General features: G+C 45.5%; 1 protein-coding gene across 1 annotated transcript; it reads right to left on the bottom strand.

Moving 5' to 3' along the window:
- Positions 1-27,372, bottom strand: LGI2 (leucine rich repeat LGI family member 2). Its single transcript, XM_027102809.1, has 8 exons — positions 27,087-27,372; positions 25,094-25,165; positions 24,030-24,101; positions 21,982-22,053; positions 16,819-16,890; positions 15,969-16,138; positions 9,622-9,786; positions 1-1,790 (listed from the first exon to the last, which is right to left on the bottom strand). The coding sequence occupies exons 1-8, from the start codon at positions 27,281-27,283 to the stop codon at positions 973-975; spliced, it is 1,638 nt and encodes a 545-aa protein (XP_026958610.1). The 5' UTR covers positions 27,284-27,372; the 3' UTR covers positions 1-972.

Genomic DNA, 27,372 nt, shown 5'->3' with positions numbered 1-27,372 from the left:
CATCTCTAGGTTTCAAAGAACATCAAGACTTGTATAAAAAAGCCCTCTCTGACTCCACAAAGCCTTACTTCAAAAATTCTACCAAATGCTCAACAGATGAAAATACCTGTTCTACTGCTCTAAAGGACAGAATAAAAAGCACCATTCAGTCTTTGGCCTGTCTGCTGGTTACCCACAAACTCGAAGGATGGGTCCAGAGAAGCAGATGAGTCATGGAGAGCATCAAACAAGCACAATTGCTCTGGCCACCATGCGGGTCATCTCTGAACCCCAAGAAGAGGGGGAAACTTCTTTGTCTCACTCCTGGGTCCACAGCCTGTGATGGACCAATACACGTGTCAGCAGAATTTTTTTTCTGTAGCAGAGGAAGCAATGCTAAACGTTATTTTGTTAACACACCCGTGATGAACATCCATCTATATGAGCCAATGAAACAGTCAAGGCTCTGCTATTAGGGGGGATTCAGGAAACAGGGAAGGCTCAAAATAGCATTGCTGAGTGTTATCAGATTTTTAAACTAATCATCAGCAAATCTTTTCAGCTGACTTTGGTTTTGAGAGTTCTTACCCACTAGATTGCTAAAATGGAACGAGAAGGGCCCATAGTGTGTTTGGTCTTTTTTTGTTTTTATTTCATTATAAGAGCTGTCCCATCTTATCCAATTTTCTCCTTCCTCATTAAAAAGAAAAAAAGGCGCATTGTTTCCTTAGATGGTAAGACTTAACGTTGTACTGTTTTCTCAGTAATTACAGGCTTTCAGATGTGTTTTTAAGTGGGAGAATGGACATGTCATGCAGTTAGCCAATAAATGCAATCCCTGATTAAAATATGAGTTCTAAAAGTTTGACAACTTCTAACTATTTCCCCAGTGCATTTGTAATTTCAGACCTGTGAACCTGGATTCTTTTTTCCCCTTGGTCCTCTCCTGTGACAGCTAAAGCTACACGTCTTTTAAGTTCACCAATCACACCTTCACAAACTTAAGTCAACAACTATGTGTTCAAAAATCTTTGTTTTCCCTTTGAAACTGGATGCAAAAAAGAAATCTCTCCTGTCAGTGGAGACGGCTGTGAAGGAACGAGGCGCCTGCACATATATCTCCTTAAATTTTTTGAAGAGCTGCTTCTCTTTATCCCACTGGTATATCTGGGAGAACGTATAGTCACTCCCCAGGGCCAGGTAGTGATTCTCTTTAAAAGAAAAGGGCTGCAGGGTCATGGCCCCCCGGGATGGGAGAGCCTGAACCTCCACAAACTGCTTACTATTCCACCTCATGACCCTCGAGTCCCCGATGAAGCGGGTGAGGGAAAGGTAGAGGGCGTTCTGCATCCTGAAGCTCTTCACGGCCAGCACATCCTCCATGTTGGGGATGTCGCTGTGGGGGACAAACTTCTTAGAGCTTTTATTCCACTGGAGGATGATGGGGACCTGGGAGCGGCTGGAGAGGATCAGGTGTGATTTGCCGTCTATTTCAACAAACTCGGCATCCGTGTCCCTGAACCACTCGTGCAGAGACTGGTACGAGTAGAATCCTTTGCTGTTCCATTTATACACGGTTGACAGACCGGCTTTGGAGCTGTCTGCGATGACAAAGAACGTCTCGTCCTCGATCTGAAACAGCTCGATGTCGTTGGGCTTGGAAATGCGAGAGACTTCTATGTCCTGGAATTTGACAAACTTGGTCCAGCTCTCGTCGTATCTGTAAATGTGGGAGCCGCCGAAGAGCTGGGCCACCACCACAAAGACCTGGTCGTCGATGAGGATGGCCTTACAGCCCACGATGGACTGACCTGCGTTCCAGAAGAGGGAAGATGGGGTTAGGGCAGCCACCGTGAGAAACACTCGTCCAGAGTCAGAGAAAGACAAATATTATATGATACCACTTATATGTGGAATCTAAAAATAAAACAAGTGAACTTATTTATAAAACAGAAACAGACTTACAGACATAGAAAGTAAACTTATGGTTACCAAAGGGGAAAGGGGGTGGATAAATCAGGAGTATGGGGTTAACAGATACACACTACCACATATAAAACAGATAAACAACAAGGACCTACTGCATGGCACAGGGAACTATATCCAATACCTTGTAATAATCTATAATGGAAAATAATCTGAAATATATATACACACACACACACACATATATATATATAACAGAATCACTTTGCTGTACACCTGAGACTAACACAATATTGTAAATCAACTATAGTTCATTTTTTTTGAAAAAAGAAATAACAAAGAACAATGAACAGAGTAAATATTTATTTATGTAAATCTAAACTATATATAACAAAAATTTCTTTAGGTAAATTAACTGTATTGAATAATAATATATTAAACAATTAAGAATATTTTTGCGTTTAATCAAGAGAATGAAAAGGATAAATCTTTATGTAAATCTAATTGGTACAAAACAATAATAAAATCTTTAGGTAAATAAAAAAAAAATGCCCGTCCACAGTGAAACTGGAAGCCTTATGAACTGCTGGTGAGAAATATAACATGTTCAGCCACTGTGGAAAACAGTATGGCGATTCATCAGAAAATTTAACAAAGAATTCCCATATGATCCAGCAATTCCACTTCTGGGTCTGTACCCAAAGAATGGAAAGCAGGGTTTTGAAGAGATATGTGTACGCCGTGTTCATAGCAGCATTATTCACAATAACCAAAAGGTGGAAACAACCCAAGTGTCCACTGATGGATGAATGGATAAACAAAATGTGGTTTATACACACAATGGATTATTGTTACACCTTAAAAAGGAAGGAAATTCCGACACATGCTGTGTCATGGATGAATGTTGAAGACATTATGTTAAGTGATATAAACAGTCACAAAAAGACACATAGCATATGATTCTACTCATATGAGGTACCTAGAGGTGTCAGATTCATAGAGATAGAAAGCAGAAGGGTGGTTGCCAGGGTCTGAGAGGAGGGGAGAATGGGGAATTACAGTTTAATGGGTACCGAGTTTCAGTTTTTCAAGATGAAGAGTTCTGGGGATTGATGCATTTATTGAACCACCCACAAACACAGTTAAGACGGTAAATGTTATGTTATGTATATTTCCCCACAATTAAAACAAATAGTTTTAAAAGTACCTCCATCGAAATAGGTAAGTGTTGGTAACCTAGGCCTCTGGCATCTTTGGAGGCAGGTGTATAATTCAGGAAATTCACTAAGACACCAAGCAAATTGTCTGCATGCTATTCCCGACTCCACAGGGGAGAATGAGGCATTTAAACGGGTTTCTTCTCTTGGGGGGTAAAAAGCTAGGAGTCAGGACTTAGAGGCAGGAAAAAAAAAAAATGTAATGAGAGCTCTTGAGGACGTTTGACCTTTTCTGATTTCTGAAGCTGAGCGGAGGCAGAACAGACCAGTGTTAAACCTTGTGACTCTAGACCACACGGCCCAGCACCTCATAAGCTTTCTGACCCTGTGGCAGTTCCCTCAACTCCCTGTGCTCAGGCTCCTCCCCTACCAGATGAGACTAAGGATGCTGCCAGCCCTGACCTTACACAGCCGCTGTAAAGACTACCTGAGAAAGTTCACGGTCAGGGTTTTTAGTACAGAGCTTGCACACACAGGAAGTGATCAATAACTAGTTGCTCTCATTATTGGATCATTGAGGCAATTGAGATCACAAGCCATGATCTGAATGATCTAGCTCAGGCGGCACCAAACCAGAACTTTGCAGGAAAAGGGGAACATTTTCAGTCGTGACTGCCCTGTCTGGGTCACCTCCCATCACCTTCTCCCTATCTGCACCCAGACACCCCACCCACACCGTTCCAGCCAGACAGCAATAAGACCACCCACATCTCAAAGAGTATTATTGGCCCGTCATCTAGGTCATTCAATTAAAAGTTATTTCTTTCCCCTAATTTTCTAGGCAGTTTGGACCAAAGTGAATTTGGTCTGTAAATTACAAGGATAATTACCCAATTTCTGTCCTCAGTATTAACATTGGGGGCAGACGGTTGGTGGATTTTAGGGTGGTATTTACTTTTCTCTTCCACTGCTTTAGCTTTCCTGCAAGAATCTGGTCCCTTTCCTTTGTTTAAAACTAATTATTGCATTTTTTCTGAGTATAAAGGTTTTTAATGTTCATCAAAGCAAATTCTGAAAATAATAATAGGTAACACATAAAGGCACTATACTAAGCACTTTACATGCTTATTATATACTTAGCATACACTTAATTTTGTACCCTGTCTTATAAAGGCACAGAGAAGTTAAGTAACTTATACAAGGTCACACAGCTACAATGTGATGGAGCCTGGGATCCAAATCCAGGTAGTCTGGCTCCAGTCTACACTCCACCACCAATGTACCAAAAAGTACAAAGAAGAAAATCAAAATCACTTGAACTGCAAATGCTGAAATAACACTTAATATCTTGATATATTTCTTTAATTGCCAATCTCTGCACATATCCAAATGTGCCTTTTAAAAATAGATCTGGGCTTTTAGTGTACATGGATTTTTTATAACCTGCTTTTTTCCCTTGACCACTATGTTGTGAACATTTTCCCATGTTATTGCGTCTTCTACAACTTGATTTTTTAACACTACATGGTATTCCATTGCATGGAGGCACCATATTTTATTTAATCCCCTACTGCTGGACATTGCACTTATTTCCAGTTTTTCATTATTGTAAGTAATAGGCTTCCCTATAGAGAAATCTGTGTTTGAAAACCATCTGGCAGTGCTCTTAAATGGAGAGATTGCGGGGTAGACATTGTGCACATTGTTAAGGCTTCTGGGTTTCAACTACCAAACTGCTCCTCAGAAACTGCACTGACTCCCCCCTGACAGCACTAACTGAGGTGCATGCTCCTCCTGAGTCCCTGGCTACGGAGGTCCCTTCTACCCAGAAGCATCCTGCAGCTATCCTGGTCTCAGCCGAGGGGCCGTGTGAGAAAGAATTCCTTTCTTGGAGATGCTCCCTAAAGCGTCCTCTTTCCAGGTGTAGCCTGTGGAGTTGTAGCTTATGGAGGTGTCAGCAGCAATCCTCGTGTGTGTGTGTGTGTGTGTGTGTGTGTGTGTGTGTGAATATGTGTTTTAATCTAGGAGGAGAGATGCTGCAACATACTTAGTGCGCAGAAATCAAAAGGCAAACAAAATTAACCCAAAGCAGGAGAGCTGAGAAGAGATGTAGAGAGAAAAAGGAGCAAAACCTGGCGGTGGCGGGGGGCGGCTCATGACCCTGGGTCTCCCTCTCTCACTAGAGGATGGATGTCCCTTTTGCACAATGCCCAGCAGGGCCACAGAGGGGGAAGCATGTGTCCCGCCCATTCCTCGGAGCCCCAGACTTGCCGGCCATGGATGGAGAAAATCCTGCCCAGCTCTTGCTGACTCTGGGATCACCCTGGGATCAAACGAGATGATAAATGAGGCACGCACAGCCCCACGAGGAGAGAACGGTCCACGTTTACCTTGGTCTTGTTCGAGGCAAGTGGTTCTGGGGCTGTGCCCTTGCTCATCCATTTGTCATCTGCCCAGCCCATGTGAGCTGCAGGGCCTTCCTTCACACCAGGCTGAATTCCAGCAAGCCACACTCTTTCCTCCACAGAGCGAGCAAGGCCCCTACTTCTGTAACCACCCTCTTTCCCAGCCTCCCTCAGGCCATGCTCTGCTGGCCCTGGCACTCCTATGCTTTTGAAAGTTGTGGAGACAATTTTATTGAAGTCAAAGAATTAGGGTCTATGGGAGAAGGAGGGCTGCTCCTATTTTTTTTTTTCACTATAAAATAGAGACAATAAGTACACATTGTGAGGTTGTGTAGCTGACGAAAGAAACAGCTTATAAATCACTGAGTATGTAAATGTGAGTTGCCTTCCTCTAAGTGAAAAATTATGTGATGAGATTTGTGTTTAATGGAAATTCATGCAATAAGGGAGCAGAGAAGGCAGACTTCATTCCAATCCGGTCATCAAGAAATGCTTCCTGTAGGAGGCTGCATTTGAGCCTGGAAACCCAGGTGAAGGGAGAAACAAAAGAGAGGTGGTTGAATTGTAAGATGTGATCAGAAATCAATGTGACAGGAATTTGGCAATATGTATTCGGAAATGTGTGTTGGGACCCTGATGTATGAAATCTGTGTGCTTTCATGAATTAAGAAGAGTAAGAGATCCAAACCTGGTGGATTTGCCTAGCGGTGGTAGCAAGGAATAATAATCAAATATCTATTTTTTATCCGCAACTGATATCCCAACACTTGTTGAGAACTTACTATATGCCAGGCCCCATGCTAAGTGTTATATAAGCTACCCAGTTAAATTCCCATGGGCCCAATACTATGATGATACCATTTTACAGATGGAATTCCCACTTTGCAGATGAAAGGGGCTCATGGAAATTAAAACTTGGCCAAGGTCACCAGCTAGAAAGATCTAGAGACAGATTTATGAAAAACCAGTGTGACGTTGGAGTTCATAAACTTAACGAACACAATTTTGTAGCTCACTTCTTGCGCTTGGCTGTGAAGAGGATCCCAGTGGGCTGCATGTCCAGCTGCCCACCTCTCAGAAGATTCAGACTTCAACACTCAGAGGCCAAGGGATCCCTGGAAACCAGTAAGCTCCAGCCCTGGCTCTGGCCACACACACTCTGCTCTCACTGACCACTTCCTACCCGCAGCTCTGCGGCCTCTGCTGGGTCCAGGCCATTAGCACTTGCCTGAATCCTTGCAATAGCCTCTCAACTACTTGCTCTGATTCCACTTTGGTCCCCTCCCCACACACGGACTACTCTCAGCCCAGCAGCTGGACACAACCCAGCATTCTGTAGCAGGCACCTGCATCTTCTATGCAGCCTGGCTGACCTCTGCACAAAGGCAAAAGTCCAAGTCCTTCGTAGGACCTGCAAGGCCCCCACGATCAGCCCTCTTACCTCTCTGACTTCGTCTCCTACAACTGCCCCTGGATCATTCTGTCCAAGCCAAACCAGCCACCTGCCTGTTCATCCAACAGGAAAAATACCCTCCTGCCTCTGGACTGCTGCACTCACTCTTCCCTGTCTGGAATGTTCTCCCCGCTGTTCCCACCCTCCATGTGCATCAAGCCCTCATGTCCCACAAGTTTTATTCAAACACCTTCTTAATGAGGCTCTACCAGACACTCTATCTAAAATTTCAGTCCTCTCACGCCAACACTTCAAATCTTTCCTCCCTGCCACCTTTTCCCTTCTTAGCATGCTGCCATCTAATGTGTTGTACGTATTACAATTATTTGTCTTATTTGATTGTCTCTCTCTCTCCCATTATAACACAGCCTCCTTGAGGGTGGAGGTTTTCTTGTGACTTGTTCAATGCTACGGCCCCAGCACCTAGACTGGGCCTGGCTCAGAGGAAGCACTCAAGAAATCTTTGGGAACAAGTGAAAAAAAATGAATGAATGACTTGATGAACCTAGGGGTGTGACCAGCTGCTGTATGTAGGAAGGGCAGGTGGAGGGCAATGCTGTCCCCTCCTACCAAGGTCAACCTGGGAGAAGGAAAGGGTGGGATGCAGCAGTGACAGGTTCCGGGCTCTGCCTTGGAAGTAACAGTGGAGTAATTCAACATGCCTGAGCCTACATCTCTTCTTTCGGAAAGGTAAGGAGGAAGCCAGCATTAAGAACTGCCTGCTTGGGACTTCCCTGGTGGTGCAGTGGTTAAGAATCTGCTTGCCAATGCAGGAGACATGGGTTCGAGCCCTGGTCTGGGAAGATCCCACATGCCACAGAGCAATTAAACCCATGTGCCAAAACTACTGAGCCTGTTCTCTAGAACCCGTGCTCCGCAACAAGAGAAGCCACCGCAATGAGAAGCCCACGCACAGCAACAAAGAGTAGCCCCAGCTCTCCGCAACTAGAGAATGCCCACGCGCAGCAATGAAGACTGAACGCAGCCTAAAATAAATAAATTTAAAAAAAAAAAAAAAAAGAGAAAGAGGAAACACTTAAAAAAAAAAAAAAAAGAACTGCCTTCTCTGTGCCTGGCACTCACCCAATTCTCACAACATCCATGGGAGGTACATCTCCTGCCCATTTCACTGATGAGAAAACAGAGGCTCAAAGGCCACAACTACTTCCTAGCACATGGCAGAGTCAGGAGTAGAATCCATGTTCGTAGGTTTTCAAAACCTGAGCTCTTTATAGTTCATATGCCTCCTCTCTCTTGAAGAGAGGTCACTTGTCCTCTACCTACGGGCAGGGAACCTGCAATAACACCTCAAACAGCTGTTATGAGCCCCAACGAGACTAACCCGAACCTGGCCCTCTGCAAGCCCACAACCAGCACCGGCAACAAGCACTGGCCTCAGAACTCCCTGCACGAGAGCACGGCTTCACTCTGCTCCCACCTCCTCGTGTGACAGGGAGGAGAGAAGGCAGAGGGGCCTGCTCATTAAGCCCTCACCGACCTTCCAGGTCAGAGAAAAGATGGAAGCAAAAAACCATGCGGGTGGTGAGTTCCTCTCTCGCCTCGTTTCCTCTAACATGGACCGGCTTTAGGGTCCTGAGGCCTGGGCTCCCCTCCATAGGCTCACCTGCACTGCTCTGTGCTGAGTCTGTGCTCGGAGCGAGCGGGGCTGCTCCCAGGAATGTGGGCTTAGCACTGGGAGGCCAGATGGCATGTCGGAGCGTCAGGATCTACGTCTCATAGACCTCTCCGGGCTGCCAGATCAGTCTCATTAGCAGCTCTGCTCCCTGAGGGTGAACGATGCTCTCCCTGCATCCCTGCACCTGCTGCAAGGCCAGAACCTCCGTATCTGGAAATGCTACCTGGATACGCTTCTCTCCGCCCCAGCCAGACGCTGCTCGAACCAGAGAAGGAATCACTGAAGGAAACCCTCACATGGGGCAAGAGTTAGGCCACGTGGTGCTGTCTGTAGAGTCAGTATTAGTATCAGATTGCACTTTGATAAATGAGAAGTCTTTGAAAGATTATTTTGACTTTATCCACTGATTTAAAAAGCAAGTAGACAGTCCATTTTCAGTAGCGCTAAGACACTGGGATTCAATCATGGCCCCAAACGAAGCTCTAAGTCTTATCCCAAAGGCTTGAATTAGGAAGCCATTTATGCTTATTTTGTATGTACTTATTAAAAGGAAGTCGTGATCACCAGAACTTCGCAAGGGGGCGATAGAAACAGCTACAGTGTGTGTGTGTTCGTGAGTGTGTGCATACGTGTACGTGAGCACGTGTGTGTGTGCGTGTGCATTAGCATATTCGTTAAGAGCTTACAAAAGTCAAAAGATTCATTTAGCTGCTAAAACGCTCCTGCAGGCTGAGGCTGGCATAACTGCTCAAATCGAGGGATTCTGGGAGTGACTTCTCACCATTTCAGGAAAATGCTTCCCACCACAGGCCCCCATCACCCTCTCCCTTTACAAAAGGATCACCAACAATAAACAGAATCACCACCTAAGGTTTCTGCTCTCACCAATAACTGACCACGTCCAGAAAAAGGTAGAGGGAAGAGGGTGGGCTGGAATGCGTTCCCAAATTAAACCAAGCCCGAGAGCCAAGCTCCCTCTCGGGATAACAGAGAACATTTCTCCTCTCCCGGGCCTCAGGCCACGCTGAAATGAGGGCAGTACATCCAGTCAAAGCCATAACACACCTGTAATATTGTCATAGCTCCGGAAATTCATTTCGATGTGGTCCCACTCCAGCACCATGCAGTTCTCCATGCTGGGCTGAGCGATGGCCACGTACACATCATTCTTGGAGTTGAACGTATCCACTGAAACCGACTGGTAGGGCAGAGTCTGATGAACAACAAAATCTGGGAAGGGGTGTTTAAAAAAAAAGTCTCCGTGAGCTCTCCTGTGGGCATTATGGACCGCCATTCCCCTTCTATCCTTTCTCTCATCAGTTCCAAAGAGGACGGGGGAGGGGGGAGGGCAGGAGAGAAGCAACACACATCATGGCATGTTTCACTCTGGATGAGTCCAGAGAGTTCTGGCTTGTGCAGAAATAGCAGACTGAACGCACAGCTTCTAATACAGCTTCCTTGAGATAAATAGCTCATGAGTCTGGCTAGAGGATCTCAAAGTTTTAAACAAATTTGGTGAGACCTGGCTTTCAGAAAGACGGGACAGAAAGGATACTGCAGGGCAACATTCCTGAAACTATGGTGAAATTTACTCTATGAAGAAGGGCTGCTGTGGTCAAATTCCTTTGGGGAATGCTGTTCTTTTTAGCTCTCTCAGAATAGTCCAGGTAGTAAAGACAACTAAAAGTAGATTCCCCAAAGGGCACACTGCAGTTTTGGAAACCAAACCAAACACTTTGACGAGGTCTTGGAGGTTGATAAAGCCCACTGTGCGGGGAAGTTAACCTAGGTGTGTTTACTGGATTGGTAGCAGTGCTAAGTACGGCTGTGCCTGGGATCTGGGTACTGCTCTGCAGCTCAGGGAGCAGTTACAGGAGATCTATTCGATTTTCCAGCAATATAGACGCCATCCTATTTAAGCACGCATTCTGCTCTTACACTTAGTGGCAAGTCAATACCCATCATCTGTGTCGCTCCCTGAGCTACAATGACTCACTCTGTGAAATCTTGGTACGGAATGTACAGTCTTACCAAGAAACAGGGTTAGCATGCCCTCGGATGCAAGAACGGTTAGTGTGTGCAGTAGCTAGAGAAACAATGAAGAAAGAAGTTTTTTTTAAAAAACAAAATACTAATAAAGTTTAAGTTATTTCTTTGGCCAGAGATCTTTCAGGGTGCACTGCTTCTTAGCAGGCTAAAAGTGCCCAGGGTAAACTGAGGGTGGACGTCTGGCTTAGGAAAGTAGTTCCTATGAGAAAATCCTGGCTTTGCCCACCTCTTCCCCCACCTAATCCTTATCCATGCCCACTGAAGTCCCATCTCCTCTTGCAAAGCTGCCCTGACCAGTCCAATCAGGGACCCTTCCTAACTTGCTGGACTCATAACCAGGCAATGTTGTTTACATATTATTATTTACTAGGATTTAGTCTCCAACATAGAGACATCAGGGTCTGATTTGAAGAAATGGGAGAGATCTTAGAGCCAGAAGCTGAAGCTCAGAGAGGGTGTATGCCCGGCCATGGACACACAGCCAGCGTGGTGTGTCTGCTGAACCAAGGGCTTCCTAAGGAAGGTCCTACACTTCTCAGAGCTCCAATGACACAAGCCCACAGCAGCCACTCAAGAAATGATTGACTCAGAAGCCTCATGAAAGATGTCAACTGAGGGCTTCCCTGGTGGCGCAGTGGTTGAGAGTCCGCCTGCCGATGCAGGGGACGCGGGTTCGTGCCCCGGTCCGGGAAGATCCCACATGCCGTGGAGCGGCTGGGCCCGTGAGCCATGGCTGCTGAGCCTGCGTGTCCGGAGCCTGTGCTCTGCAACGGGAGAGGCCACAACAGCGAGAGGCCCGCGTACCGCAAAAAAAAAAAAAGAGAAAAAAGTCAACTGAGAAAGGCATTAAAAGGGCAGGTACCAGGTAGTGAGTACGGAAGGCCCGTGCAAAAGGACTAGAGGCAGGTAAGGGGGCAGAGCAGCTGAGCGAGTGTTAAGGTGGGAAGCGTGGAGCCGGGGCCGGAAGAGCAGGTGCCTGTCAGTGGGCAGAAGGTAAAGCTGAGGAGTAAGGGCGGCGTGAGGCACTGGAAAGAGCGCTGTGCCTGGAGTCAGACCACCTGAAACCACTCCCTGTGTTTGAATCCCTGGGCTGCGTGCGCACCTCCCCTTACAAGGCCTCGGTTTACTCATCTGCAGTATGGGGGCAACGATCCAGGCTCGATGGCAGGAACAGACTAGGTAATGTGGTGGACATGCCAACCTCAGGCTCAGCACACGGTAGGCGACTGATAAATATGGAATTGAGATCCAAGCAAGGACAGTCCCGCTCCACTGTCCTGGTCACCACTGGGCCATCTCTTGGGGACAGTGTTCATTTTAACGGCATCTAAGATAAAATGCCGGAGCGCTGACTCTGCCTTTTTGCTGAGTGACCTTAGGGAAGTTACCCAACCTCTCTCTGCCTCAGTTTCTTCATCGTCTGTTGAATCCATACTCACGTAGAACAGTGCTTTGCACAAGGTGCGTGCTCAATACACGCTACCTTTTGGAGGGGCCCCTCTCGTTCTCAGTGGACAGGAGCTGCTGAGTAAATGCTTGCTGGCTTGGCGAGTGTGGGAGGGCCGGCCTCGCCCCTGACCGTGGTGGGAGAGGACGGGGCTGAATGAAGGACGTTTGCAGGTACAGGGAGAAGAGGGAGAAGCAAAGAGGAGGCTGCCTCTGCACCCGACAGCAAGAGGTGGCCGAGGGACAGTGGGGACAGTCGGCAAGAGTGGAGGAGGTACCCCCCCTTCTGGAACATTCGGAAGAGCTGGGGCAGGTGAGACAGACTGGTTTCTACCCCGCCTGCACTTGCAGCTCCAGGAGCTCGGGCAAGAGCCTCAGGTTCCCCAGGAGTAAAATGAGGGCAACGTCTATTTCACAAGGTTGCTGTAGAGGCCGAATAGGAGAGTGAGGATTAAGTGTTAGCGCCCAGCCTGGGCTGCGGTGATCCCTCAGGAGTTCTACACGCGTAACAGTGACAGTGTGAAGCTGCCTGCGTGAAGACTTAGGGGAGAGTCACCATGGATCCTAGTTCCCCCTCCTCTACCAAGTCCCCCAAAACACCAGCGTTGCTTGGTCAAAGACTAAAACCTGAAAAACCCCTGGTTCGTTCCTGTGGGCCCTGGTGGCCCCAGGATAGAAGTCGGAAAACGCTGCAAAAGGCTTCCGTGTTCACAGGCTGGTAAATGGGAAAAGGAAAATGGAAGCAGTCACGGTCTGCTTTCTTTCCTGGAGGTAGAAGAGGACTCAGAGAATACAGCTGCGTTCTTCTAATTACCACCAAGACGTCTATAACCTCCTCCAGCATCTCCGGTTGCCTTGCCTCATCCCAGTCTGCCCAAGGTTCCCAACACTCCTGATGCTTTATAACCCCCTCTGCTTGCGTTCAGAGCTTCCTGACTACACTCTGAATTCTCAGAAACACGAGCACTTGTGAGCTTAAAAATGCAGGCCGTTTAAAGTGCAGACCCAAAAGTTTCAGTTTTTTATTTTAAAAAAATTCCAGAATTTTAATTTTATTTTTAAAAAAATATAGAGAGCATTTTACAAATCTAGCCTTTCATGGTTCTATTTTCATTGATTTCCCCCAAACATTGGTTTCATAATATTTTCTATAGACTGGCTATCTGGCACAGCACAGACTGTTAAATCATTCGAGCTATAAATCTAATTCTTAATAGGACACTCCTTCTCCCCCTTCGCCGCTCCTGTCCAAAAAAAAAGGAGGAGAAGAGAAAGAAGGAAGAAGGGAAAAAACCGGTGAAACAATACGATTGATGAATGTGTGTTTGTGTGAATGGGGGAGAGGACTCGGGGAATTTAAACATCTTCCCCATCACCATCGTAAGTTATTTCTCACAAACGGCAAAAGCACATTCATTGTGGAAAGATCTCAAACAATCCACATGCTGATATGACATCAATTTACTGGTGTTAAAGTATTAATGGCCTTCTCTGCAAAAAGCACTTCCACTTCCATTCACATTGGATTAAGTTCATGATGTCAGTGGGACTCTTACAATTTAGGCCTTGCTCCCACTGGAATCAACAGATTTTTACATACCTATTTATAGCACTTGCAGAAAATAAATTATACATGATGCTGATCCTATTGGGAGAGAAACTGCACATTAATGCATTATTTCTCTCTGCATTTTCATCAGCCCTGAAATAGGGAAACTAACGGGACAATTAGGATGCAAAATTCACACCCTCTGAGGAATTTAGTGAATTATCCACCTAACATGGGGAATTATGAGTAGGAAACAGGGATTTTTGAGGTGGTTAAAAATAGACTTGAAGCAGAGGGTTATGGAGGGACTGATGAAGCTGCAGAGCTGAAACCGGCCAGGGGTGGCTTTGTGGTGTTAATTACACCCCTGTGCTGAGGAACAGGATGGTAATGTACCCTCCTCTCCCTGGGAAGAACAAGGTGAGACATCTGCCGGAAGAATTTACTCCTTTGCTAAAACCCCGAGCTAAGAGGAAAACAGTGCACTCAGAAAATGTGCTTCTTCCCCAAACTCGAGTGAGGATGTGGTCATGGTACCATGAGTCTTAGACTTGGCTTTCCAACTTCCATCCATCCTCACCTATCTCCTCCCTGGCCTTAAATAGAGCACCAGCGTGTGAGGCTTGATCTGAGCCAGAAGATAGGAACCCCCAAAACTCATACTTTATCGACCTAGTTCTTACAAGGCAGGGACTATATTTGGGGGGAGGGGGTCACAACTTGGCACGATTTTTTTGTGATGGAAGACACCGTGGGTGAGAGCTCATCTGTTCGTGAGCCTTAAAGGGATAAAACAAGAGCAAAGACAGAATCATCTTCTCCCTGTTTCCAGGCGGGGGTGGGGGGGGCAGACTTCCTAAATTTTAGCAAAAAGCTTGTTAGCAAAGATAAATATGTATAAGAGAATGCCCCCAAATGTGTTAAGGGACTCATGCTGCCCCAGAGATTCTGGGTTTAGGACAGATTCCTAGTTTCCAAGGCCCTCTATAGTCCAAGCCATTTCTCTCTGAGATTGGCAACGGTGTCACACACTAGGGCCGGGAGTGATGAGAACAATGGAAAAGCTGCTCACTTCAGCATGGGGTTTAGAGAACTCTCCAGAAAAATGAGAAGAGGCAGAGAGGCACCCCAGCGAGCTGGGGTTTCACATTTCATACGGCACGGCCTTGAATGCCACCTTTTGGTGCAAACGTCACTGACTGTGACCTCTGATAGACTGCACTGCTCTACAATACAATAAATAACCCCCCAGTGGCCTCAGCTGGCTAAAGGGCACCTGCCAATTACACAGCTGAATAAGTCCCTGTTCAGTGATGAAAGACAAGGGCATTTCCATAAGACTTCAGGTTTCCTCTCAGCAAAGAACAGAACTTGTCAGGTCCCTTATTTACAAAGATATCTAGAAGTAATTTTTACTTTTGAGTTTGTTTATTAGATCGGGGGATAGCAGTAGGACTAGCCTAAATGTGATATTTTGTTCTTAGAGTTTTTTTGTCTTTTGAGTTTCCATAACTATTCTCTGAGTTCTCTTTTCTGCTGCTCCTACTGACATGACTTGAGGCTTTGTAGATACCAACTTTCAGCCTAAGTGTTTATTTTTATAAGTCCGGTAAGCAGGTTTCAGACTGTGGACTGATCCACTCTCCTTTAAAATCTGGCTTTTAGAAGCTATAGAAACTCCATCTAAGCCTTTCATATGGAGATATTCTTGGGCTCTCTACAAGATATGACAGTTGAGGCAGTTAGTATTTTAGTTTTATCTTATAACCTGAAAACATATAAACTGAAACCCTGAGGCAGACTCAGGAAAACAAAATCAAACTTTCTTGACATTTTTTTCCTCAATGTGAATTTTTCCTTTTGATAACTACTTGTTAACTTATATTCCTACTTTGCCATTGATTAAGATGCCTAGCTATCTCATTTTACATGGAACTACAAAAGCAATTTTAAAGTCTGGTATTTATTAGTTAAATGTCCTATAAATTTCATAGTATTCAATCAAGAGAACAGTGACTTAGGTCTCTCTGTACTGTCTTTATATGAAACCTAGACTGCTTTGAAAATGTTCTCATGCCAAACTCACCTTTGAGCTTAAAAACAAAAAATCTTTAGACAAATTTGAATTTTGTAAAGAATCAAAAAGAATCAAAAGTAAAGCCAGTGCAGTTAACAAAAATCCTTCCAAACTGTTGAGATATTTTCCTTGCCACATCAAATCATTTCTTTGAGAATGCTTAAATTTCCCCTAAAATAATTTTGATAGAAAACTTTTACCCCCATGTTTCCCCACTCCCTGTTGACAGTCTAAAAGAAAAACAAAGGGTTATTCTAAATATCAGACTTGGATGATAGAGGTTCTGAATACCTGTAGTTGTGCATTCGTAGTCAAAGCTGGTCACGTCATTCAGCTTCTTTTCCTGATATTCTGGTGGACCGATACACAGGACATCAGAAACAGTGGAATTTGTCATCTTCAACCACAGATACAACCACTTGGCTTTGCAGTCACATTCAAACTTATTGCCCCTTAAATCTCTAAAAAACAAAACAAACACAGACACAGAGAAACAGACATGTCGGAAATATTTTGGCCCTAACATGAAACTCCAGAAATCCTGATATCCTGACATATTTAATAACTCCCCCAAATGGAATTTTTAAAAAATTTTGTATTTAATACATCCGATGTCTTTTACGTACCACTGACTTTATTTAACACTCTTCAGTGCCCATGATTTTAACCGTATAGCACGCAGCGAGTGCTCAGAGTTGACACAGCACCATTTTTCCAGATCCTCTTGAAACTGTCACCACGCCATGGTGGAAATGGGGGAGAGGTGACAGAAGAACACCACCCAGCACAGGTTCTCACAAGCAAAAACAGGACATTACAGGAAGATAGTTTTGACAAACACAATTGAAACTTTAAGATCTTGTTAAACTTTGCCCAGCAAGGAGTGACAAGCACTAGGAGACAACGCAGATGGATACGCTACTGCTCTCTGGGAGAAAGGAAGCCCCCGGACCCAGCACGCCAAATTACCATTGGCCTAATGCTACTAAGTATACGGCAAGCTAACACAATACAAACTATATGCCGTTTCCCAGTATTTGCTACTTTGTCATAGATTTTTAGGTACAACATTAAAAAAATGCAGTATAGGGGGAGAGGGGATTTCAAGACAAGCAACATCAACTTAATTTTCATTACTTACAGTTCAATCAGAGAGTCTAAATCACTGAAGACATCCCTCGGGAGTGCTTTTATGTGATTATTGGCCAAAGAACTAGAACAAAAAAGTCACATTTTAATGTGGTTATTATCTTCATGTCCTATCCCTCTAAAGTCCCTTAAATAAAGCAAGTGACTTAAAACAGAGTTCTAAACCTCTTTAGCAAAAGGTAGTTCAATTTCTGGCTTTGGTCATTGATACTGAGATAAAGAAATGAGTTTAGTTATACAAAGATAACATTATAGATGCTGAAGCATACAATGTCCGTTGTTTGTTTTGTTTTTAAAACAAGCATTGATTAAGCTCTTGATACACGTTAATCATCCTCAGATGGCATCTCACGTTTCGCAGAATAAAAGTCAAAGTCCCTTTGATGGCACCCAAGGCCCTCCATTGTCTAGTTACCTCCGTTCCCACTTACCTGTGGGACTGAGTCTCTGAGGATTCAGATCACCCACACCGGCTCCTTTGCTATTGCTCACACAGGCTAGTCACACTCCCAGCTCAAGTTCTCTGAACTCGGTGTTCATCTGCCTGACGCTCTCGCCCTAGGTGTGGTTCATCCATCGCCTCCTTTAGGTGTGTCCTCCACTTTCACCACCTTCCCTGATCTCTACACAACTCCCTTCCATGCCCTGTTGATCTCCACTGCACTACTGTCACTTAGCATACAATATATATTAATTATCCATCTATTTGTTTACTGACTCTGCATTCTCCCTATACATAAGCAACACGAGGACAGAGATTTTTGTCTGTCCATATCTGTATCCCTTTCATCTAGAACAGTGCCTGGCACATAGTGGGTACTCAGTAAAGTCTTTCTGAATGGATGACTTAAGCACTAAAATGAGAATGATAAAAAGATAGATGTACAGTCTTATCCTAAGAAGTTCCCTCATGGGGCATCTAAGTGAATTTTATTACTTGTGACTATTAAAAAATAGTATCTACTTTACGTAAATATTCTTTTACATAAAGAATCTCAGCTCTAACACTAATGATAATAGAAAATCTCAGTGAACCACAATGTTTAGGGAATGACTGATTGTGATCAATTTCATTTTCTCATTAATTAAGGTTGACCAGAAACCATATTTTGTATTTTTGCTCTTAGTGTTGGAGATCTTTCTAACATGTCTTAATCTACCCCCCATCTCCAGGAAGCAGACTTGAACAAACATCATCAATGCTTTCTCTGATGATTCAGGATTATGCAGTGCCCTGTCATCATCCTGCTGAAGACGAATGTACATGGTGCTGGGCTGCTGACGTAGAAAGATGAGAGGTGTTGAAATGACGTACATCAAGTCTGATTTCTCCCAGGCATCATGCCCTAATGTGAGTCAGCGAAAAAACTGATGCTGACTTTTGTTTTCTTTTATACATTTGAGTATACAAACAGCAAAACATATAAATGATGATCCCCATGTAGGTAATTCAGCACCAACCTCTTTAAAAATATATAGGAAATTAATCTTTTGTAGCATCATAATGACCCATCCCAGAAGTAGGAACGAAAGGGTGCTCCTCCTTAGAGTCAACTAGGGTAGAAAGTTTGTGCCCATTTTAAATCCAAACATTCTTGCTGAGTGAGAGCAATGGAATACAGGGAGACCTATAGTTTCTAAATTATGTCTTTTCCCATCCAGTTAACCACGAATGGATTAAAATACAATTTCATGTATTATTTTACCTTCCTTTCCTAAATGATTTATTGGTACAATTTTAAACATGTTGGAAAACAGGCCGAACAGATTGAAATCGTAACTACAGACTGTAGATTATAGACTACAGACTGTAATCAGACTGAACGTTCTCTAGAAGTAGTTTCTTGAAATTTAAAAAGGAGACAGTTTTGATTTTTTTTTTCTGGCTGCTAGTCACTTTTTCTGGAAAGTAAAGTACAATATTTTTAGCTAATTAAAGGTTACTAGTTTAGCTAAACATTTTTAGTGAATTGAAACGCATTGGATTGAAGTGCTAAGCATATACGGAATGGTCAAGGCCAAAAGAAAAAAAGCTGAATGTTTAGTAACTGTTCCAAGTGTTCAATTTAGATTTCGGAAAGCTGAATTATTTAGATGGACTGCCCACCCCTACCCCGCCCAGACTCCGTGCATAACATCTCACTTTCCACTTCATTTTGTGTACAAGTTCATGGTACTTCATTTCTAAAACTACTTAACAGCAACTGGCCCCTTGGGCTTTGTGGGACTGCTGGAAAACAAATGTCCTAGATTTTAGTTACAGATTGGCACTGCTCCTTCAATGCTTTGAAACCTGATCTATGTTTCTTTACCTATGGATGTGAGTCTGCAGGTGTTGGAAAAGTTCATAAAGGTAAAAAAGCAGATACTTAAAACAAGCAACTTCCAGATAGTCACTTCCTTAAGCACAGGAGTGAACTTTAGAGAGCTGATGTGTTCTCCTTGCTTAGAAGTTTACAAAAAGAAGGGGATGGGGTGGGCTGGGAGGATCAGTTCATTCTTTCAACAGTGTATTAAATGTTTTTATTACTATGTACATCTCCAGCCCAGAGGAGTCAACTTTAAAAGTCATAAGACTTGCCCTGCAGTAGAGCACATATGGAAAACCCAGCTTAGTAACTCATTGGTCAGTCAGTGAATCAGAAAGAATGTCCTGCTGGCTTAGCCCTGTGTGAGGCCCTGGGGGAAGAGCAGAGCTAATGGAAGATCAGCAGGGGCCCTGCCCTCAGGGAGCTTTCAACACAGCTGGGGAGATGAAACTAACATCTGTGAAATGGCACCAACCAATATGGCCAGTGTCTACAGCAAAGTGCCCATTGTGTGGAAACAGCTAGGAGGGCTGCAAGAGGTGTGGAGGGGAGATCAGTAATGACTCCAAGGAAAAGACAGAACTTAATCTGGGCTGTGAAGGAAAAGGTGGATTCCAGGAGATCATGGGCAGAAGAAACCGTATCCTGAGCAAGGGAAAGGATGTAAGGGAAAGGCCCAATAATGGGGTGAATTGGGTGTGCACAGGGCGCCCTGAGAGCCCAGTGTTGTGGGCACATTCAGGGAAATGAGCTGGAGAGCTGGGGGGAGGCGGGCCCCATAGGCTTGACTGTGGGATGGGAACACACGCTGGATGGGCTTAATCTCCTCTAATGCATCAGATGCGCTCTGGACCCAAACAAAGGACTCCTTTGTTCCCTCTGTGTGTGCCCCCTGCATGTCACACAGACAAGGAGGTGCCTCTTGCACACATATGGGTGATACACAGCATATGGTTGTATGTGCAGATGTGCAAGCATATACACACAGTTATGTGCACACATGAATAGAAGTCCATGTGCCCAAGGGCCCACATGCACAAAGATATGCAAATACATATGCACAATACCTGCATATTTACATCTGTTTTCAGACCAAGGACCCAGAGCCAACTGGTCCGATGAAAGTTGACATCTGGGCGAACTCAACCAGTCACACGGGCTTTACTTTAGGCGTATAATCTGCCCAGAGCCTTTGCTCAAAAACAAAGCCCTTCATTCCTGACTTCTGGGAACTGGATTTGTCTTGCCACAGCTGTTCTTCTCCAGACCCCCCCAGTTGTCTTCCTAGCAGACCCTGTCTAGCCACCCAAACTGCCAAGGCTACTCAGCAGCCCCTGGAAAAAACTGAGGCTTCTTCATTAGCGGAGGGAGGGAATGATGCTATTGTTGTGAACGATGACGATGATGAGGATAACAACGCCAACCAGACGTTGAACATTTACCGTGGATAATGGGTCGGATGACTTGCAAGCAAGCACTAACCCACTACGTGCGGCAATCTTATGAGGTCTGTATAATCATCCCCATTTTTAAGGATGAGAAAAGTGAGGCTCGGAAAAGGCTAAGTAATACTAACAAATGGTGGCCTTGAGATTTGCACTCGAGTCTATTCTGACTCAAAGCCCATTGTCTTCGCCCCTACAAGAACATGGGGATTTGGCATCTAGGTTGAATCTGAAAACACAGTCAAGACTTTTATAGCAAGGAAAGAAAACATGGAGGAAGGATGCCAATAAGAGTCTGATGTTGTCCAGGATCGGCTGTGCTGCTCCAGATGTTTAGAGACTCCCATTTCCACTCCCTCATCTCCTTACTCTACAAGCTGTAACTTAGGCAGGACTTCCGATCGGTAGCATTCCAGAATCAAGTGCTTACTGAGCCTACTGACAGACACCTTTGCCTCTATCAGGGTCTGATGGGAATGATTATCTCCTCAGATACTGTATCGGTTTCGGTTACACACCCTGGAGGTATTGCCACCCTGCCTAATACCCCTACTCAAAGCCCTCTAACTTCCCCAATTGTCTTTTTACCACAGATAAGCTGACTATGGAGACGGGATATGTTACCCTATGTTATCCTACTCAAACACAAAGTTTCTAGCGTGCAAACGGTTAATAAATTGCTCCTGCCAAGACAATGACGATGTTCACATTTTCATAAGCACAGGCACTATTCTTCCAGTTTTCTAAATTTGCTAAGTGTGTGTGCTTGCTTTATTTGATATGCCGATTCAAATCAATTTAATTTTTTCCTCCAGAAAGCTATTAAAGAACCCAGAGAGCTTAGCTTAAACCACAGATTAATCCAACATAAAAAAAAAGAAAAGCTATTTGCATCCAAATTAAAGGAACCACAAAAATGTCTCTATTCTACTTCACCCTAATGTTGATCCTCCATTCGACAAACATTCTTCAATGAGTCAGGTAAGCCTCAGTTCCCAAATCTGTACAATGGGGACTCACAGATTATGGTGAAATATAAAGAAGAGAAGGCTTAGTGAGCACTCAGCCCAGGGCCTGGCACAGAGTAGGTATACGATACATGTTCCATTCCTTCCCACCTCGTCCATCACTCCCAGCTCAGAGCGCTCCTGTCACATGCAGTCATATGGACCATAACGGCAATTCGGAAGGACGGAGAAGATAAGAAAGCCGAGTGTGTGAGTGATCACAATGGGCTGGTGTCTGATCGACAATACAGAAACTGCTCGGGCAATCTGGCAATGAGTTTCCTTCAGAAGCTATCACAATATGTAGAAAACAGTCAAGAAAGAGAGAGGCACTGGGAAGTGACCCTCACTCCACACATTAAATAGGGCTTACAACACTTTTCACAGGACTTACAGGTGAGTCAGGTCACGAAGGCCACGGAAGGCGTTTCTTGAAATGGTTTCTATTTTGTTCCCTTCAATGAACCTAAGGAGAACAGCCATATAATTAAACTGAATTTTCTCTGCTTAATATCTCGAAAAAACGATACTGGGATGCTTTCAGAATGAAATCTAAAAGCATTTATAAATTTCAGAAATTCATCTCCAAAGGCTCGGTCAGCTATACCAGATTCCAAGTGGGAGCTGGGTGTGTGTGCAAGAGTGCCTCCACACAAGCGTGCTTTTTGCACTCCTTCCAGAAGCAGCCTGGAAGTCTTCAAAGTCAGGATTGGCAGCATGGGTAAAAACATCTTGGGGGGAAAAGGAGAAGAAAGCCCTACACAAAGGCAAGATATTCTCAAATTCCGCAAGACTGGAACACTTCCAGACATCTTCCCCCCTCCAACCTTCACATTTCACAGTGCCTGGCTATAATACTTCTGTTAACATCATTGCCCCTTGAGGGGAGCCCATTGTTTTACCTCTTCATATTAAAGTCCTTGCCCAGGGAGAATTCCATTAAGCTTGGCTTCTGGCAAGCTTGAGTTCATCATGTCCTACACAGTGTCATCTCTGAACAAGTGGGTGACAAGGCAAGGATATTCTCAAGATCTCTAGGCTACTTGGAAATAGAAAGTATAAGGAAGTTGAGCATGGGCCACACTTCTTTCTCTGTGCTAAGATGTCTTAGGGCTTGCACACAGGACCTTGCAGTAATAACTCCAGCCATGCTTTAAAATGGGAAATACATGAAGTGAATGCACTAGGACTATTCCCTAGGGCCACAGAGAACTAAATTTTCGTTTACGGCATCACATTTCTTCAAATGTAAGAAAGTCTCTGATGAGATGGTCCAAGGGAGACTTTGCAACATGATGTTTTTCGTTAGTGAAACAGTTCTTGATTCATAGACTGAGAATGATCCGGTGCCTGTTTTTTTTTTTTTTTTTTTTAAATCGGGGTCTATTCAGTAATAGACTTCAGTATAAGCTGAGAAGCGAACTTCCTCCTCACAGTAACCTTGACAGGAAGATGTACTGCTTGAAAGAGAGAATGGATGGTTCTTTGTTCACCGCCTCCATCGGCTGTTGATGTGCTCTGATAGAACCTAGTTGGCCTAGCACTTCAGCTGACCACTCTTCCCAGGTTACATAGACTATCAAGTATTATGAGAGTACCCGTATTATGTATCCTCTGAAGAAAGACTTTCTCCAGAGACATCTTTCCTGAGGACAGAAAATCAGCAGAGAGCTTTCTTAGACCCAGGATGTACTTAGAATTCCAACATCTACCTGTTAACCTCAGATAAGAAAGCAGAGACGCGGATTTAAAAAATGCCCCTGAATGCTAGGTAAGGAAATCCCATCTGATAGCAGGATTAATATTATTACAAAGTGACAGAAGACAAGGGTGGAAGAACTTAAGGGGAAAAGAGATGACCTGAAAGTGTGAAGAGGCAGAAATCAGAGCCAGGCATTGCTGCGGGGGAAAAATGCACAACTGAAAAGGGAAAAATAACCTTTATTTTAAAGGAGAAAAAACAAAATTAGACCCTCAGCTGCAGCTCACAGGAGACACTGCAAACGGGATATAGGACAGGTAAACTAAAAACGTGAAGCTGTATCCCCAAACAGGGAGACTTTCTTAAAAGTATGTAACCCTCAGAATCGTTCAGCTTCATTTCTGGCTGATCAGCAAATCCATGTCTAGCTTTGAGAGGTAAAAATATCCAATATAATTTCCAATTGTGCTTATGACATGACAAATTAAATGTCAGCAGAGAATGAGTGAATATCTTTCCTTCTTTGTTTTCTTTCCCCCTCTTTGTCTCCAACCTCCTCCTGTCTCAGCATGTTTATACACAAGTAAACTATAAAAGGTCAGCGCTGAAAACAGAATGGGGTTTTCTGAATTTTCTCCACCCTTAAGCTCTCTAAGAGATGCTGTCCCAGCTTGGAAAGCAATACAGCCATTCCACTGACATACCAAACGCTCAGCAAATAGACAAAGCACAAAACTTACAGGTATTCAAGATGAAAAAGTCCAGCAAAAGCATCATCCCGGATGACTGTGAATGAGTTAGAATTCAGCAATCTGAAAATAAGAGACATTAGGTTTCAATGCAGAAGTGTAAAATTTGAGTCACAGAGTGAAGCCATTTCTGTTTCTTTTGTTATGTTCTGATCTGTGGGCAAACACGGGCTCTTCTCAGTGTAAAACTGGCCCATTCGGTGTGCAACCTGACTCAGACACTGATGGACAATGGCAAGTGGATTCTCTTTGGCCAGATTTTCTGGTCACCCCCATTATTTCACCTTTCTTCCCTACAGGTCTCAGTAAATATGACCTGAGAGCTCCTATTTCCATAACATTTAGAGGTTAAAAATGGAGGTTCTCTTTTAAAGTGAGGTGTTTGGGAAATGGTACGTTTAGGTGAAATTCAGGTCATAATTCAATGTAATCATGTCCCCAGTTGCTGGATATGGGCGATGGCATCTACAGTAAAGTCCTTGACAGGAATAAAGATGCAGATGTAGAGAATGGACTTGAGGACACGGGGAAGTGAGTGAGAAGAGGGAAGGACACGGGGAAGAAGTGAGAGAGTGGCATTGACATATATACACTACCAAATGTAAAATAGATGGCTAGTGGGAAACAGCAAATAGCACAGGGAGATCAGCTTGGTGCTTTGTGTCCACCTAGAGGGGTGAGATAGGGAGGGTAGGAGGGAGACGCAAGAGGGAGGGGATATGGGGATATATGTATACATATAGCTGATTCATTTTGTTATAAAGCAGAAACTAACACAACAATGTAAAGCAATTATACGCCAATAAAGATGTTAAAATAAATAAATAAATAAAGTCCTTGAGGAAAACATGTGCTGAAAGAAGGAAAGGACACTGCGCACTGGGGACTCAGCTCAGTGGGGACACAACAGGGCAAGTAAACACTAAGAGCCAGCCACAGTTTACTTGTGGAGCTTGGGTATCTTGGGAAGGACTGATACCCAAGAGACAGAGACGGCTCTTCCCAGGACCGCACCTCCAGGACTGCCATTTCCAGAGAGGACTTCCCATACTCACAGCAGCTGCAGGGAAGGCAGATGAGAAAACATTCGGTCCTTGATTTCCGAGAACGTTCCATTTACCAGGCTCCTACGGGCAAGAGAGGAACAAAACAAGGACTAGGTTGCTTTGAGGAAGTGCCGGGCAAGATGGACGAGAAGCCTTATCCTCTACCTGTGCTTTAAACTCCTCCACTCAGGGATGAGGCTTCAAATGGTTGGCCAGGTTCTTCTCAGGAGTAAGAACAAGATGAGTCCAGCCATTTTCCAATGAACTGGATCAATAGGAAAACTGGACTGAATAACAGAAACCGTTACTATCAGTCTAGCTCCTTGCATAGACATCATCTCAGCCGGTTTATATCAATAACCCCTCACTTCCTTTTCTTAACTACAGGAGGCCCTAGCTGAAGATGGATAATTCCTTCACCTCTGCCCATGATTGTTTGTGTAGACACAGCATTAGTGTTGGCCGACGAAACTCAAGGGTAGGATTAAGTGTTCCCCTTGGGAGCACATCTCTGAAAGTCGCTCAGAGCACTTCTGATTAAATGCACCGTGAAAGCCTTGGGAAACAACCCAGAGACACCTGAACTTGAATGTGTGGTGGGAGGCCACGCCATCTGCCAGAGTTAACGGCCAATCAGAACAAGGAACCTGACTATCTTAGCCACCAGGGCCCCTATCCTTTCTGGCCGCAGTAGGACCTCAATACATCATTTCAGAATTATTTCAGTTAATATGCAGATCCGTTAAGCAGCTGCTGGTCTAAGGGATTTAACCAGGGGAATTCTCATTTCTGGAATGCTCCATGTCACCCGACTTAGCAATATTAGGCATCAAACAGGCCCTCTGTTTCTGCTCAGCCAGACTGTCCTGACTGCCTATAAATGCAAACAGGAAGCCCTTCACTCCTGGGTCCAGGCCCCAGCGCCTTGCCTGGGGTGGAGACATGGAAGTGGAGCACAAGAGCAAGTGAGAGCAACCCCCTGCTGCCCCATGGGAATCCCTGCCTCTACGATGGAGTGGGCATCACCCAGCACCTTGGCCTGGATGTGGGAGTCATTTCAGCAGGAAACATTTCCCGGCAGTGAAGATATTGCCCAGTAGCCCCTTCCCCAGCCATTATGAGAGCTGGCCATGTGGTTTGAGTGGCTGTGTGAGGCCAGGCTGAAAGCCCCTGAGCAGGTGGACCAATAATGGGAAGCCCTTTCCTGTCCGTTCCTCCAGCACTGAATAAGCAGCCAGCACAACACGCGGTGAGGAGGGGGGCAAGAAGCCCTTATAAGCTCAGGGCAAGGAGTCCGGCTGACTCCCAGCACTTGCCCTCTGGGCTGGATGCCCACATTCCCCAATGCTCCGCCAGGTCCTCTGTGCTTCCCTCTTCCGGGCCACATGCGGCGGCATCTCCACTTCTAGAGGTGACATGCCTTCTCCCAGGTACTGCCCCACCTGCAGTGTGGACAGGTCCAGAGGAGGGCACCGTGTAAACCACAGCCCCAGACCTCAGGAGGGACGGTGAGGCCTCATTCCTCTGCAAGCGCTCCAGTCATGCTCGGCTGCATACACAAGCCCCCCACACAACCTTCCCACCCCCAACACACATCCTCTCAAACTTTAATGCACCTCAGAATCACCTGGGGAGGCCAAACGCAGACTCCAAGGCTCCTCTCTCGGACCCTGCATCATTCGGTGCGGGCCCCGGAATCTGCATTGGCACAAGCCCCCCCAGGTGGATCTGATGCAGGTGGCCCGCGGGCCAGACTTTGAGAAACACTGCCCCAGGGACTTGTCTGGCTTCCCAGACTCTGGATCTCGGGTTCCCCTCATACTCCCCGGGGCCCGAGACTCCAACCCACGTCCCACCGCGCGCCCCAACCCAAACGCAAAGGAAGGGGCCGGGAAGTGGGGTCAGGGTCGCGCTGTCCCGGCGCCAGAGGCAACTCCCGGGCGACGGCGGGCGCCGGGTGGGGCAGGACGGGGCAGGGGCTGACGGGGTCCCACTCACTCACAGGGAGCTGATGTCGCCCGGCACGATCCTGGGCACCCAGGAGGAGCCCACGCAGATGATGGACTCCTTGGTACAGCTGCAAGTGGCGGGGCAGCGCGCCAGCCGCCTCACCTGCGCGCTCGGCGGGATCAGGCACGCGGCTCCCAGCAGCAAGAGCAGCCGTCCCGGCGCCCCGCCGCCGCCCCGCCGCAGCGCCATGCCGCGTCCCCGGTCCCCGCCCCGGCCGCGAACCCCGCTGCCGCGCCGCGCGCTCGGACTCCGCGCCGCTGCAGACGCGGGCGCCGCTC

Source organism: Aethalodelphis obliquidens, unplaced genomic scaffold, assembly GCF_003676395.1.
Source record: "Aethalodelphis obliquidens isolate GAN/ISIS:26980383/991018 unplaced genomic scaffold, ASM367639v1 scaffold6, whole genome shotgun sequence".
Classification (NCBI taxonomy): Eukaryota; Metazoa; Chordata; class Mammalia; order Artiodactyla; family Delphinidae; genus Aethalodelphis; species Aethalodelphis obliquidens.
Note: the sequence above shows the minus strand (reverse complement) of the source record. Positions and strands in the feature narration are given on the sequence as shown.